General features: G+C 58.2%; 1 protein-coding gene across 3 annotated transcripts in view; it reads right to left on the bottom strand.

The window, feature by feature from the left end:
* Positions 1-277: 277 nt before the first annotated feature.
* Positions 278-16,253, bottom strand: part of TTLL11 (tubulin tyrosine ligase like 11) — a 252,085-nt gene continuing 236,109 nt past the window's right edge. For all 3 annotated transcript variants that reach the window (XM_062207628.1, XM_062207629.1, XM_062207630.1), the window contains one exon: positions 278-2,310. In XM_062207628.1, coding sequence (XP_062063612.1) covers positions 2,036-2,310 — 275 coding nt within the window. In that variant the 3' untranslated portion in view covers positions 278-2,035. The remainder of the gene's footprint in view (positions 2,311-16,253) is intronic.

The following is a 16,253-nucleotide window of genomic DNA, read 5'->3' as shown; positions in this document are numbered from 1 at the left end:
GACACAGCCCCTGGGCCTGTCACAGTGGAATCCATTTGTTCCGCCAAAGGGGCCTGGAAGAGGAGGCATGGTTGGGGGGCTTCACACTCTGCTTCTCACAGTGGACTGCCTGGGACCACTGGTTGCTCAGGCCACAGGCTGCCCATGAGCCGAGCCCGGGGAGACCCCAGGCTGTCCCAGAGAAGGGTGGACCTGCCAGGGGTCTGTGTTTGGAGCTGGATTCCCACTCACCCAGGGACATGGAGTCAACACACAACCTGGACCACGTCTTGACCGTGTGGCCTTACAGGCCTTTTATTCTTCATCTGAAAATAGGAATAGCATGATCCAACTGTCCAAGGCGACAGGAGAACCAGGCTGATGACGCCTTGAAACGCCCACATGGAAAAGCACCCGATACACACCCGGAGGCGCACCCTGCCCCTCCCACCTGCGGCAGCCACTCCTGCGTGCAGCTTGGGAGAACAAAAGTCATTTACAGGTGTCTGCTGTCTCTGGTGTGCCTGCCGCAGGGCTGGGCTCCGGGCCCCTCCACTGGGAAGGGCCACGGCCTGTGGGCTCCACCCCGCTCCCTGGAAGCCAGAGGAAGCAGCAGCAGGGACAGAAACGGAGTGGCAGGGACACTGCACGGTGGTCACGCTGCAGGGAGAAGGGTTTACTGCTTGAGAGAGTGGGGTTCTGGCAGGAAGGAGGTCAGGCAAGGGTTAACAGACCCCCCCTTCCCCCACTGTAAAACAACTGGTCAAACCTTTGGAGAGCGCTTGGGCTAGCAACCTCCTCTTTGCGTTTAAAAGTACTTCGGGGAGGGCAAATCTAAGCAATTCATTTCCACAAGATGCTTTTTGAGCCTCTACTGGGCACACGGGCCTGGAGCCAGCTGCACCCATCGGTTTGGGTGAAGGGGACTTGGACGGGCAGACAGGACGTTAGAAGGAAGGAAGAGAAGACAAGATGCTGAAGGAAGACGGGGGAACACGCCCTGGGCTCGCTTCTGCCTCCAGAGCCCCGGGCCCCTGCCCTGCACCTGCAGGCACGTTCTGCCTCCCGCTGTGTGCCAGGCACGGACGGTACAGCTGCTTCCTCACGCAGAGCGTGGGGACCACTGGACTCATGGCAGCCCCTAAAGGAGCCCTCTGGGAAAAGGCCACCCTGACCCTCCGATCCCAGTGTCCTGGAGGGCGTGGCTTCGGAAGGCCCATGGTGCCTCTGAGGGCTTAGGCCTGGGGCATAGACAGAGACAAGGAGCAGGTCTCCTGGCTCCTGGGCTTCAGACAAGAACCACTCCTGCCCACCCTGCTGCCTCTCCAGGTCTCTGTCCTCCCCTAGGGAGCCCTGTCCCTCATCCCCGGGCTGTCCCTCCCATGCAGGGGCTCATCCAGGGGCCACAGGACCGCCTGGTCAGGGAGGCCAAAAGTGGCATCCCTGCTTCGGGGTCAAGGTCAAACAAAATCTAACAAAGTGACCTTTGAGGCTCCCGGTCAGCTCTGAGGCTCTGGGAGCCTCATTACTTAGTTACTTCTTAATTATTTCTTAATTAGCAACAAACCGGACATTGCAGCACTAGGCAAGCTAATGAAATAAATGAGGCTAATCTGTTCACTACACCCAGGTAGCAGGTGATTGGGCTGGGAGGTGCACGCTGCCTTCTTGGTGGTGGTGGTGGTGGTGGTGGTGGGCACGTGGTGCTCCTGGGCCAGAAGCAGCCATGCCCAGTGGCCCCGCCCCATTGAGGCTCCACTTCCGGCCCGCAGATCTGGGCTCCTAGGGGTCGTGAGTGCCCCACCCTCGAACACAACAGCGCTGCCCTCAGTGGGTGCTGCCCGTGAGCCCAGAACAGAAGGTGCCTGTCTGTCACATTTCACAGGTCGTGTGTCCAGGGATGCGTCGCCGGGAGGTGCCAGGAGGAAGGCTGGTGGCCAGCAGGGTGCAGCGCCGCGGAGCATGGGGGCGTCTCACACGGGAATTCCGCCGACCCTCCGCAGGCAGGGAGTCCTGGAGGGCGCCCTCTCGCCTTCTGGGGGCTGGGGTGGCCCCCTCAGGACAGGGCATGTCTGGGATGGCCGAGCCTGTTGGCCCCACAGGTGCGGGGTGGGGGGTTGCCCCCAGCCGGCTGCGGGGAGTCTGCCCCGGGAGGGCCGCCCTGGGGGTGCGGGCCGCCCCGGCTGCTGGCCAGGCGCTTTTCGTCCAGCAGGGACAGGTGGTATTCGCACAGGTCGATCAGCGAGGCCACCTGCTCGTGGAGGGGCAGCAGCTTGAACTTGCGCTGGGCCAGGAAGAAGAAGGCTTCCACGAACGCCTGCAGGCACATCCCTGGGGACAAGGAGAGCGTGCTGTGAGGTGCTAGCAGGAGCCAGCCCTTCGCCCACCACCACCTCTGCCCCCACCCCTGGGGGCCACGCTGGAGCGGGGGAGGGGGAGGCTCTCTTCCCAGAGTCCCTACCACCCAGCCCTGTGAAGCAGGTGCACCGAAGCCAGTTTGACAGACAAGGAAACTGTCAGAGTCCTGGGTGGACAGTGGTGGGGTTGGATCTAAACCCCGCCCCCCACCGCCCCCAGCCTGGCCTCAGCACAAGGAAATCCCCATTCACACCCAGCTCCCTAGCGTGGAGAGGGCCAGAGAGTTGACTGGGGGAAGGCGGTCTGACAGCAGTGTTCGCTGGCTGGCGGGAGAGGTACTATTGTCTTGGGTGTGTGCAGTTCTCCAAACTCATCAAAGGGCCTAAGGTTTATGCATTTAAAGAAATTTTACTTTTTTTAAATTTTTATTTGAAAGGCAAAGAGTGAGACTGATGTTTAAACATTTTTATTTTCATTTTTTATGGGAAAGGCAGAGAGAGAGAAAGGGCGAGACAGAGACAGGCAGGGAGAGGTCGCCCATCTACTGTTTCACTCTCCAACGCCTGAAGCCAGCCTGAAGCCACCTGGGTCTCCCACGTAGGTGGCAGGGACCCAAGAACCTGAGCGGTCGCCTGCTGCCTCCCAGGGTGCGCGTTTCAGGGAGGTGGGACGGAAGCAGAACTGTGGCTCCAGCTCGGGTCCTCTGACATGCGCAGTGTCCCAAAGCAGCAGCTTAACCTCATGCTCACCCGAGGTTGTCATGTTTTTGCCGCGTGTACAGTTCATCTCCCAAAGTAAAATAAACCCAACCTCTTGTTTCTGGCTGGGGTTCTATTGTGCAGTGTACGGGCTGAATGCCCCTGGAATGCCCTCCCCTGCCTGGCCTCCTGGCCTCTCGCTTGTCTTTGGGATTGGAGCTAGGGCCACACATCCAGGGAGACTGTGCCTGGTCCCTGGGCTGGGCCCAGTCTCCAGCGCTTCGCAGCCAGCCTGGTATTGGTTTCTGAGGTTCTTTGTCTCCAATTTCCTTGCTGCACTGTGACCTCCACTTCATCACTGTCGCCCTAGCACCAGGCACACAGAAGGCACTCAATAGACAGGCTGAACACGTGAACGAACGAATGAATGAATGAACAAGTGAGCTGGTGCAAGCCACTGAACAGACAGGGCCACTGATGCTGGCAGGACCCCGTGCCCGGCCTGGAAATTCCAACACTGACTTGCGGGTTTAAGTCCCGCTGCATGGAAGCCTCTGGGTCTTCCCACCATCCAAGCACAGATGCTTCCTGGGATCTAAGTCTGTGGGACTCCTGGCTCCCTGGGGACGGTAACACTAAGGCCAGCCAAATGCCACATGCTGTTTTAGGTGGGGCTGGCCCCGGCTTCACCGGTCCATGCCTTCCCGGTGGCTGCTCCCTCGGTCACCTGCCCCTGGCCCAGAGCATGTGACCTCGGGTTACCCACGGGCCCTGGGCTCCAAGGGCTTCACGTCGCCTTCCACGTCCATCAGAATGTTTAGGCTCAGCCTCTCTTCCCTGCAGCTGCCCCGCAGGCCCCCTGCTCTGCCTGCCACCACAGGAGCTAATGGGGAGAACACTGAACTGTAAAACAGGGGCCTGGCATGGACCAGACACGGGGGGGAAAGGGGCTTCAGTCTAACAGAAGAGACAGCCGTATCTTCCCCACCGTTTCTGGGCCAGAACTCTCCTGGGGGTGGGTGTGTGTGTCACGGTCAGGTGGGAGGGTCCTAAATGCACCAAGCAGAAGAGAAGCCCAAGGCCCAGAACCCTCCTTCCCAACCGTGCGATCCGAACACCGCTGCTCCGAGCGTGGTTGGCCAGCAGTGCCAAGCCCACAGGCTCTGCGTCCCTGGGCCTTGACAAGATAAGGAGCTTGGGCCAGACAGCCAGCCCCCGCCCCTCCAGCGCAGCGCTCAGTTGGGCTGACAGCACTGGCACCGTTCCCGCTCGGCTCCAGCCTCGTCCAGGACCGGAACAAGCGGTACACCCCAGCAGCTCAGCCCTGCATGGCCCCTGCTCACCTGCCCGGGCACTGCAGTCTCCACCACGCCCTTCAGACGTGCTGGGTCTCACTCCAAGAAGCCAGGACCTGCCACTCACCGCACCTAGTTATTCAACGAGGATGTGTTATGTTCCCTTGGGTAGAGCTGTAGTGCACAGAAGAGCTATAATGAGGACCTATGGCGGGCAAGGGGGGCTGGGGTGGCGGGGAGGAGGGCGTGGCCTGACTGTAACATCTGAAGACGACTTTCTCCAGCAAGAAGTGAGATTTAACACTTTACTTCGGTTACTTCCGTTTTCTTTTTGCTTTGTCTACGTTTTTTGGTTTTTCTTGAGTCAGCCTGCCTGCGTTGGATTCAGTAGGCGCAGTGGAAGTTCGATCCGGCCGAATCTGCTGCCAATGAGGACTTCTCCCGATACTTGGATTTGAAGCCATGTACGTGTACTTGGATTGCTTTGAATACAAGGTTGGGGCTAGTGCAAGGTGTAGTGGGTAAAGCCACTGCCTGCAGCACTGGCATCCCATATGGGCACTGGTTAGAGTCCCGGCTGCTCCACTTCTGATCCAGCTCTCTGCTGTGGCCTGGGAAAGCAGTGAAAGATGGCCCAAGTGCTCGAACCCCTCCATCCACGTGGGAGGCCTGGAAGAAGCTCCTGGCTCCTGGCTTCGGATCCACCCAGCTCTGGCCATTGTGGCCACTTGAGGAGTGAATCAGTGAATAGAAGACCTCTCTCCCTCCTTCCCTCCCTTCCTCTGCCTGTCTCTAACTCTGCCTTTCAAATAAAAAAAAAAAGAAAGAAAAGCATACAGTGCAGACCGCCTGCATACGTATATCCTGCTTTGATAAAACGTATCACACATGCACAGAGTAGTGCTTTCTTATTCTGGGTGGAGGGGACTCTCCACGGCCCCAGGTGGACATCTGCCGAGTGGACGGTACTGAGCCCGTACGTCTGCACCATGGTTTCTGTTGCATGCCCTATGGGACTGCCCTGCAGGACCCGCGTTCACTACTCTTGTGCTTCGGGGCCATCAGTAAGTACGATACGCAGCAGAATGCCAAAACCATGGTACCCGCACGGCCCCTCTGGTAACCATGACAGCAACCAAGTGACCCGTGGGTGGGCAGGACACGCAGCACGGGTACGCTGGGCAAAGCGGTGACTCACGTTCCCGGCAGGACGGAACCAGATGTCATCTTGCTATGTCAGACCATTAGCAACTTCAAACATAGCTTATTTCTAGAATTTTCTGTTTAATGTTCTTGGGTAGAGGTTGACGGCGGGTGACCGGAACCAAGGATAGTGAAAGGGAGGACAAGGGGGAGCCCTGTACAGGGGAAAGACGCAGGGGTGGAGGGGGCTGGGCCCTGCTGACTGACAGGAGCCAGACGCCAAGGACAGGTGCCCCAGTCCTTGCTACAGCTCCCGCCGCGTGTGTGAGAGCGCCGAGGCCCACAGCGGAGAAGCCACTCGCCCTCGGGTCCCTCCGCAAGGGGCAGGGCTGGGATTCAGCTTCTGCATCTTTTTTCTGGAAACTCCTTCCCAGCAGTCCTACCACAAACATGCCCGTGCTTGGCGGTGCTGTGGTGCAGTGGGTGAGGCTGCCACCTGTGATGCCGCCATCCCATGTGAGTACAAGTTCAAGTCCCAGCTGCCCGATTCCCGATCCAGATCCCTAATGTCCCAGGTGCTTGGGTCTCCGCCACCCACTTGGGAGGTCTGGCGTCTTGGCTTTGGCCTGGCCCAGCCCTGGCCATTCTGACCATTTGGGGAGTGAACCAACGGATGGGAAATCTCTTTGTGTCCCTCTCTCTGTGTTAACTCTGCCTTTCAGATAAACTTTTTTATTTTTTAAAAAAGATTTATTTATTTATTTGTAGGGCAGAGTTACAGAGAGAAGGGGAGAGAGATCGAGAGATCTTCCATCTGCTGGTTCACTCTCCAGATGGCTACAATGACCAGGCTGGACCAGGCCAAAGCCAGGGGCTATGAGCTTCATCTGCATCTCCCACATGGGTCCTGGGGTCCAAGCACTTGGGCCATCCTCTGTTTTGTTCTCAGCACATTAGTGGGGAGCTGGATTGGAAGTGGAGCAGCTGGGGCTCAAACAGGCATCCATATGAGATGCCAGTGTCATAGGTGGGGGATTCACCTGCTACTCTACAACATCAGCACCTCAAATAAATACATAAATCTCTCTCTCTCTCTCAGAACACAGTTGTGGGACAAATAGGGTTAGGCGGGAATGAGTAGCATCTTCAGGAATGGCATAGCCAAGGACTATGGGGGCGTGGACTGGGGGCTTAGGGAGCAGAGTCAGCTCCCGGGCCAGGGCGTGTCTGCTTTGGGCTTTGACGGGCAGAGAGGAGCTGGGGGTGACAGGCTGAGTGCAATCCTATGAGGGAGGTCAATGTGGCGGGACAGATAAAGAGCCTCCTCTAAGTCCCGTCCCCACCCCTCGTCCCTCACCCTCCGGACTCCTGGAGCCTCACCAGCAGCCAAGCCACTGTCACTCCCAAGGCCCTGGGACCCGGCTCGGCATCTTCATTTTACAGAAGAGCAGGGGGTGTGTGGGGCCCCGAGTCACAGCCAGAAGCTGGCAGACGTGAGGGTGAAGCCCAGGTCTCCCACCTGGAGCTCCCAGGCCCCTCCACTCCCCAACCCCTCGGGAAAAACTGAAAGAGGACAAAACATCAACCCCAGTGCTTGAGGGCCAGGGGCTGGGGGCCGACTCCCTGTGCGTCCCAGCGATGTGGGCTGGGAAGAGAGGATGCCCCAGCTGAACTCCACGTGTACTGGGGGCCCCTCTGACTTCCCGAGGCCCCTTGTAAGGGGCTGTGCATCTGAGTTTGACGAGAGACTGGCCGTAAGTTTTCCATTCGCCAAGCTGGCCTGGCCTTTAGCCAGGTCAGCACTGAGCAAGCCTCAGAGAATTCACCTGTGTAGGGCTCCGAGGGGGTTGGGGATGGGGACACGGGGCAGGGGGATGGGGAGGAGAATGCGAGGGAGCCAGCGCGCTCAAAATCATCCACGTTTCCATCCCAGCCTCGGGGAAGGTGAGCTCGTGCTCCAGGCAGCCCCCACCCAGCTGGCCGGAGGCTCTGGCCCTTCCCGGAGGCTCCCCAAGTTGTCCACGTGGGCTGTCACTCAGACCTGGCTCTCCCCCTTATCATTGTTTATTATCAGATAGAACCGGCACGGGGCAGGGCAGGTGTTTGTATGGCAAAGCTCCTCTTGGGACACTCGAAGCCCGAATCTGAGTACGCAGGTTTGAGTCCCAGCTCTGCTTCTGTCTCCAGCTTCCTGTGAACGTGCACCCCGCGGGCAGCAGTGGTGGCTCAAGGACTGGGCCCCTGCCAGCCGTGGGGGAGCCCTGGATGGAGCTCCAGGTTCCTGGCTTTGGCCTGGTCCGGCCCCAGCTGTCACGGGCACTCGGACAGTGAAGTACTGGATAGAGGGTCTCTCCATCTGGCTCTGTCTCTTTGCTGAGGGCCCGGATCTCCTAGAGTCTGATCCAGGGATCTGAGGTGGGGCCTGAGAATCTGCCTCTCAAGGAAGTTCCCAGGTGACGCCGGGGACCCCACTTTGAGAGCCTCGTCCCTTGCTGCGTGTCTTCATGTCCAGTCTGCACAGGTCACCCCAAAAGCCCAAGCGCAAAAAAAGAGGCCTCTTTGTGGAAGCACCTGCTCCCAACCTGACAGAGCTTGACTTTGGGCTAAAAATGTCTGCGTTTTAATGACACTCGGAGAGCAAAACCAACCGGTTATTTCTGAAAGATTGGTAATGGAGCTGCAAAGCCATGACATTGTTCCAATTGTACATTAAATCCTCCCTCAGCCTCTGAGAAACCACACATCCCTGGGTTCTTCCAGCGTCACTGCCGGGCCACCGAGTGGGGAAGAGCCCCACGGCTCCCTGCCCTTCTTTATCCATGCTGAAGAGGAGACGGGGAAGGTTCTAGAAGGCCAGGCCTGCAGACTTTGGATTTCACGCTGACGAGGGCAGGAGGTCACTGGGGAGTTCTGCAGTGATGGGATCGCTGTGCCTGCTGGGCTGACACCACCGTGACATAGGATAGCAAGGAGGTCGGGTGGCCGTTACTGCACTGGTCTGAGCGGGAGCTGACCGCAGAGGCTGGGGCCCGGTGGTAGTGCCGGAGGTGGACGGAACCACTGGATCCTGAATATGGGCTGAAAGCAGTGCCGATGAGCCCCAGGTCTGCCCAGGGGGTGGGGTGGGGAGGTCGGGGGCCAACTCCAGCAGTCTTTTGAGAGCCTCTGTCCCCGGGCCGGGAGCCTAACATTCCCCTCGAGGCCTGAGGCTTTCAAATGTCTTAGGCATCAAGTAATCTGTGGACTTTGTTGGCGCTCATATGGGATGTGGGCACTGTAGGCAGCGGCTTAACCTTCCACCCCACGGCGCCAGCCCCAAAAGAGGCCATTAACTCTACTGAATACAGGTCCTGCCCTTCCGATCTCCTATAACCTTAATTACCTCCCGACAGGGCCAACCTCCACACACAGTCCTACTGGGCATTAGGGTTTTAAGACATGAGTGTGGGGGAGAACACGATTGCGTGCACAGCACCCCAAACCCTCCGTCCTACGAGGTGCCTCCAGCACCTGTCTCACCAATAACCAAGCGTCTGAGACTACCTGAGCCACTCAGAAAGAACATAAGAAATGCTAACCCCTACCCGGTTCTTCTGGAAGCTGCTCAGGAAAACCCTCGGGCCTGGCCGGGGAGGCGGGAGCGGGGCCCTGTGACGCTGCCACGAGCGCCTGTTGGAGGAAAAGCCACGCAAGCCCCACGGCAGCGGCTCACGTTCCAGCCTCGTGACTCGTGAGGCCCTGGGTGCGGGGCTGCCTGAGCGCTGCTTGGCTTAATCGTGCGAAAGCCTCCCGGAGCAGGTGTTAGCACCAATCCCCTCTGATATCCAAAAAGAGCCTGGCCAGAGTCTCACGGCTGGGGGTGGCGCGGGGGCCAGGCACCATCATCCCTCCAACTGCTTTCCTGCTCTGAGAGCCTGCGGAGAGGTGGGAGTGGGAGTGTTGATTCTAGAAGCGATGCCTGCCTGGTGGTGAGAGAGGGAGGGGCCTGGGCCTCCTGCATGGGAAGCAGCGCTCAGACCTGCCGCTGTTGGCAACCCTGCTCTCCCTACCTGCTGGCTCTGCCTGCCATGAGCTGGGGAGGTTTTCTGAACTTCAGGGCCGACGGATGTTGCGGGGCAGAGTGGCCTTAGAGACAAATGTTCCAGCTGCAGCCAGGCACACACCTCTCACCAGAGACGGCCACTCGGATGTTGCGAGGCGGCCCCCGACGGGCTGTGGCCTCATTCTGTCAATCAGCAGGGTGAGGGCGGGCCCACGGGCTGCTCCTGGCTGGCTCCCAGGGAGGCAGGCTCTGCGCACAGGACTTACTGAAAGCGGTGCTGGCCGCCCTGCAGTAATCCCATCATCCTTCCCGGGGCTTAAGGACGGAAACAAGGCTCACCCCCTCCCTGTGCACAGCCCTCTTCAGTTGACAAAGAAAATCTGCTGCTCTTGTGGTTCTCAGGGTAATGCTGGGAAGGCAGCCAATGCCCCCCACTTAGAGTCGAGGTGCACAGGCCCAGAGAGGCCGGCAGGCTGTCAAGGTCACCCCCTCAGTGGATGGAGGCAGCATTTAAACCCACGCCTGGGGCTGGCGTTGTGCAGGTTTAGCCACCATCTGCGGCGCTGGCATCCCATCGGGGTTCTGGTTCGAGTCCCAGCTGCTCCACTTCCTATCCAGCTCCCTGCTAATGCACCTGGGAAAGCAGAGGATGACAGCCCTGCCACCCTCATGGGAGACCCAGATGGAGTTCCAGGCTCCTGGCTCTGTGGCCTGGCCCAGCCCCAGCCATTGCGGCCATTTGGGGAGTGGGCCAGCAGATGGAAGGTGTCTCTGTCTCCCTCCGTATCACTCTGCCTTTCAAATAGGTAAATACATCTTTACAAAAACAAAAAGCATGGATGTCTGACCCTCCAACTCACGCTCCCCAGCCCACGTTACACTTTCCCCGCGTTGACGTTTCTGTATTATTCTACAGTGTACGGAGCACATTTGCATAGATGACGTATCTAAAAGCAAATCAGCGCCGACAGCCAGGGATCCTACCCCAGACTGAATAGGAAACCTTGTTTTCTTTTTTCTTTCTTCCTCCACAAATACCTGAGCTTGCTTGCTGGTGATTCCACAGCTAGGCCAGGACTGGCCGGCTCCTTCTCTGTCCCAGCCTTCAGGTCTCTTTCTTGTCCCTCACCCAGGAGACACACCTCTGCTCCATGGCGGAAGCCTAATGGTGTTCATAGATGGCACATGGCGGAGAGATCCCGACTAGTGTTAGCCGGGCGCAGTCCACTGTGCACCGGAGGCCACACCAGCTCCACACCGCAGTTAATCAGCGGGGCCTCTGGGTACAGGCCGCCCCCTCCCCGCCGCCAACAGCTGGTTTCATCCCTGCCTTTCTTGTCTTGTCTTTTTTTTTTTTTTGACAGGCAGAGTGGATAGTGAGAGAGAGAGACAGAGAGAAAGGTCTTCCTTTGCCGTTGGTTCACCCTCCAATGGCCGCCGCGGCTGGCGCTTCTCGCTGATCTGAAGCCAGGAGTCAGGTGCTTCTCCTGGTCTCCCATGCGGGTGCAGGGCCCAAGCACTTGGGCCATCCTCCACTGCACTCCTGGGCCATAGCAGAGAGCTGGCCTGGAAGAGGGGCAACCGGGATAGAATCCGGCGCCCCGACCGGGACTAGAACCCAGTGTGCCGGCGCCGCAAGACAGAGGATTAGCCTGTTAAGCCACAGCGCCGGCCTCATCCCTGCCTTTCACTATCATCCATCGCTTGTTTCACGAGGCTCGCGGAGGCGTTTGGGGAAGGAACCAGTGCACGGGAACTCTCTCCCTGTCTTGGTCTGTGTGTATTTCTCTTTGCCTCTAAATAAAGAAATAAAACAAATTTTCAAATAGCGATAACGACTAAGGTGGCAAACTCCATTTCCCGAGGACCATCTGCCTGCCAGTGCGCCCCGCACTGGGCACATGGGATGGCCCGTGGCAGCCCTCCTAGGCCAGCACTGCTGATCTTCACCCTGTACACAGCGGGGTGCCGAGCCCCCAGAGAGCCAGGCACATGCCCAAGGTCACATTCCATGGGCCCAAGGTCACGCTGCTGGCCAGTGGTGGTGCTCAGAGTCCCACCGCAGCCCCACTCTGGGTCTCCCCAGAGCAGCTGGAAACACCCTGTATGTCCAGGCTTCAAGGCAAGGAAGGGGAGAAGCCCTGATCCTGCCGCCCTCGCCCCCACCCCTGGACCCTCAGCTCTGGGATGAAGGTTGCACAGGCGCAGTCGTCATGTGAGAATGTTTCGGCAACAGCGAGTCACTGTCACCTTTGTCCTTGGCTGGCTGGAGAAATTTGTAAGTGTCAGGAGTGAGCCATAAATAGACCTTGCAGAAAACTCATTACACCCAGAAGCCCACGGCACCCAAATAACAAACAAACATAATCAAAGGCGAAAGCACCCATTCCATCACTCCGCCCATCACAGCGGCCTGGGCGCAGTGGCCCCGAGGTCCCGGCCCAGGCCCACCCAGTGCCACTCGGTGATGCCGTGACCTGGCCACGGGTTCCTGAGTCACTGGGGAAACGGGGCTGCGGTACCAGTTAGAGCATCCTGCTGTCCGTTCCGGACACCCCGTGTTGAGATTCACGGCTCCGAAGGGACTATGTGAGGCGCCACACTCACTCCTCAGCGCGTGGTCGCAGTCTCTGGGCTCCCAAAGGACATCAGAGATGGCGCTGCCGCGGCGCTTCCAGGATGACAACGGTGCTGGCGGTAACGAGCGGGATGAATGAGAGCAGTCAGGTGTCGGGCGCTGCGGGAGCAGCTCCCAGTCACTCCCCAGGACAAAACTGAGGTGGGAGAGGAACCGGTCACCTACGTTTGGTGACACGGCAAAGCTCCGCCTTTGTCTTGGGGTCTGTGAGCCAGGTGTGGGCAGGGAGGGCCATGCCCCCAGGCCTCCCAGACTGCAGCTGGTGGCTCTGTGATGTGCTCTGATCCCGGGCATCAGGAGGCTGAGAGAGGCAGGGAAGGTGCCATGGGGCGTGGATCAGCAGAAAATGCAGGATTTCCGGTAGTCTCGCCGGCTGCGGTAGTGGCCGGGCTTGGCCTGGCATCGCTACCCGTGGGCATGCAGCCTCCAAGGGGCTGTCTCCAGGGATGGGGTGCAAATGACCGCCTGGGAGGTCCCTTCCCGCTTTTGCATGTTCGCGGCTCTCTGCCTACGAGCTAAACGGCACAAAACCTCCCCCGCACTCCTCCTCTTCCACAAAGCAAGTCTACCCCTCCTGCCCAGCGACAGACTCGCGGCTGGGATTTGTAAAGCTGAAGGGGTGGCAGCTGCATTGAAGCATTGGCACTGGCTGACACCTGTCAGGTGGGCAGAGAGATGAATGAGCCTGGCCGGGGCAGGGGGAGGGTGGTGGGCAGGGGAGAGGGGAAGAAAGATGGGTGTGAGAGATGGGAGTGGTTAGAGCTAGAACGCACAGGAAGCAGTGCCTATGGCCTGGGAAAGGCAGGCGAGGTGACAGTGAGCTCACAGTGGCCACGGTGAAAACACTCAAATGGAAGAGCTGTGTGTGCGGCGCCTGGGAGAGCCCTGTTTGTCGCCACTACTCTGTTTGCTGTGACCCCTGTGTGCCAGAAGTGTGCACTGGTTACAGCCTCCAGTATGCCTGCATCAAATGGCAGCCAGGCGGCTCTGTGCACCTGCAGCATCCTGGGTACACGGAGGGGTCTGGGACAGGGGCGTTACTGCGCTTGGCAAATTCTGACCCCATGTCTGGACAAGGCTCTCCTTTTCACAGACTGCAGAGTTCCATTCTGGGAGTGTGTCCTGAGTTTTAAAAAGCCTTCCCCTGGGTGGGTGCTATGGTGCAGTAAGTTAAGCTACTGCCTCCAATGCAGGCATCCCATATGGGTGCCAGTTCAAGTCCTGGCTGCTCCACTTTTGATCCAGCTCCCTGCTGATGCACCTGGGAAAGCAACGGACCCTGCACCCATGTGGGAGACCAGGATGGAGAAGCTCTTGACTCCTGGCTTCGGCCTGGCCTTGCCCTGGTCGTTGTGGCCATTTGGGGAGTGAATCAGCAAATGGAAGATCTCTCTCTCTCTCTCTCACTCTCTCTCTCTCCTTCCCTCTCTGTAACCCTGCCTTTTAAATAAATGAATAAATTTTAAATAAAGAAATAAAAAGCCTTCTCTCACTGATGGACCCCTAGGATGCATTCTCTCTTGCTTTTTTCATCTTCTGTTCTACTTTTGCTATTGTGAATAATGAGCGTTGAATAATAGAGAGACTTACTTATTCATTGACTTGAAATGCAGAGTGACAGAGAGGGAGACATGTTCCACCCACTAGTCTACCTCCCAAATGGCTGCAACAGCCAGGGCAGGGCCAGGCTGAAGCCAGGAGCCGGGAACTCCATCCTGGCCTCCTATGTGGGTGGCAGGGGCCTGAGCACTTGGGCCATCACCCACTGCCTTCCCAGATGGGTTAGCAGGAGGCTAGATGGGAAGCAGAGTAACCAGGACTCACACTGGCACTCTGATATGGGATGGCAGCATCATAAGCAGCGGCTTAACCCACTGTGCCACAATGCTGGCCACTGCAATAACTACTTTTTTTAAAGATTTATTTTTATTTATTTGAAAGACAGCATTACAGAGAGAGGTAGAGATAGAGAGAGAGCTCTTCCACCTACTGGTTTACTCCCTAGATGGCCGCAATGGCCAGAGATGTGCCAATCTGAAGCCAGGAGCCAGGAGCTTCTTCCAGGTCTCCCATGTGGGTACAGGGGCCCAAGGACTTGGGCCATCTTCTACTGCTTTCCCAGGCCACAGCAGAGAGCTGGATCGGAAGTGGAACACCTGGGACTAGAACTGGTGCCCATATGGGATGCCAGCACTTCAGGTCAGGGCATTAACCCGCTGTGCCACAACACCAGCCCCAAGTATACATGATTTTTAAAAATAATATTTTATCACTTTATTGGAAAAGCAGAGAGGACAGTGACAAATAGACAGACATCTCCCATTTGCTGGTTTACTCCTCAAATGCTCCCAACAGCCCTGGGCTGGGCTGAGTCAAAGCCAGGAGCCAGGAACTCCATCCTGGTCTGTGACATGGGCGGCAGGGACCCAGGTACTTGGGTCATTACCTGCTGCCTTCCCAGCAGCATCAGCAGGAAGCTGGAGTCAGGAGCAGAGCCAGGACTTGAACCCAGGTACTTGATGTGGATGTGGGCGTCTCAAGTGGGATCATAACCTCTAGGCCAAATGCCCAGGCCGGTGGTACCTGTTGACGGCTCCTGCCAAACCGTCCCGGGCCTGGGATCTTGGAAGGTCAGCAGGAGTTTGCTGGTCACAGCCGAGGAGGAGGAGGAGCGTCTGAGGGGACCATCTGGGTCATGTAACAACTTCGTGCAATGAAAGCTTTAGTTTTTACGTGGTGGGGAGCACAGCTGGCGCAGCTGGGCCAGGCTGGCAGGTGCGTTCTGTACGCGGGCCAGCAAAAGGAGGAAAGGCTTGAGGGCTGGTGCCAGTCCCTTTACTGTCCCTGGCCGGCCAGTGTCTGCCCCGGTCCTCAGCGATGCCCACCAGCCACCCAGCAGCTATGGGAAAAGGCTGCCTGCTAGTCCGGTGCCTCTGCTTCCTGCCCTGCCAAACTGGTGCAGAGGGATGCTGGCCCCGGCCCTGCCTCTGCAGCCTACCCTCAGCTCCTGAGAGAGGACTCCGTCCCCTGCCTCCCACCACACAGCTCCCGCAAGCCAGGTGACCCGTGGCGTCTGTGAATGAGATGCCTCCCTCTGGGAACCCTGTCCCCACGTCAGTCCCAGCCCACTCTCCTGCGCTTCTTCACCCGCCTCGGGAACCCCCCTGGCTGCGGCTCTGCCTCTTCCACACCTCCCCCCTGCTTTGCCTCTTGTTCATCCTGCGGTGCTCCCGGGCGGGCTCCCTCTTCCTGTCACTCATTCCTGGTCTCTAACTACCTTCAGCGCCAAGATGCAGGCCACATCCTACCCTGCAGGCCACTTTGCCACTGGGATCTGTACTAGCGTCTCCAAGAGCCTGACAAACCCACTTTTCCCAGCCTTACCCATGCCCTCACTCACTGACTTGCTCAGGCCAGAAGCTGGGGTCCTGTCTGACACTTCCTGTCTGCCACCCCCACCTCCCCGCGACACCTCCCAATCCCTAGCATTGTGACCCCCCTGCTCCACCTGCTACCTGCTATGCCAGGGTCCCGGGCAGCCTCCTCACAGGCCTCCCTGCCTCCTCACGGGCCTCCCTGCCTCCACTGCACCCTCCCAAGGTGGCAGCTTCCAGCTGACCTTACAGCTACACCAAGCTTGCCACACACACCCCTGTTTTTTTTGTTTGTTTGTTTTTAGATTTATTTATTTATTTGAAAGGCAGAGTTACGGGGAGCAGAGGCAGAGAGACATCTTCCATTTACTGGTTCACTCCTCAAATGGCTGTAATGACCAGAGTTGCGCTGATCTGAAGCCAGAAGCTAGGAGCTTCTTCCAGGTCTCCCAAGCAGGTGCAGGAGCCCAAGGACTTGGATCACCTTTTACTGCTTTCCCAGGCCATAGCAGAAAGATGGACCCGAAGTGGAGCATCCGGGACTCAAACCAGTGCCCATATGGGAAGCCAGCACTGCAGGCGGCAGCTTTATTTGCTACACCACAGCGCTGGCCCCTCCCCTGTCTTGAACTCCTCACCAGCAACATCCAGATGGAAACTCTGCAGGGGCTGCAAGGTCCAGCCCTCAGCGCTGGTGCCTGCAGCTGCCCGGCAGGTGGCATCCCC

Source organism: Lepus europaeus, chromosome 12 (assembly GCF_033115175.1).
Source record: "Lepus europaeus isolate LE1 chromosome 12, mLepTim1.pri, whole genome shotgun sequence".
Classification (NCBI taxonomy): domain Eukaryota; kingdom Metazoa; phylum Chordata; class Mammalia; order Lagomorpha; family Leporidae; genus Lepus; species Lepus europaeus.
Note: the sequence above shows the minus strand (reverse complement) of the source record. Positions and strands in the feature narration are given on the sequence as shown.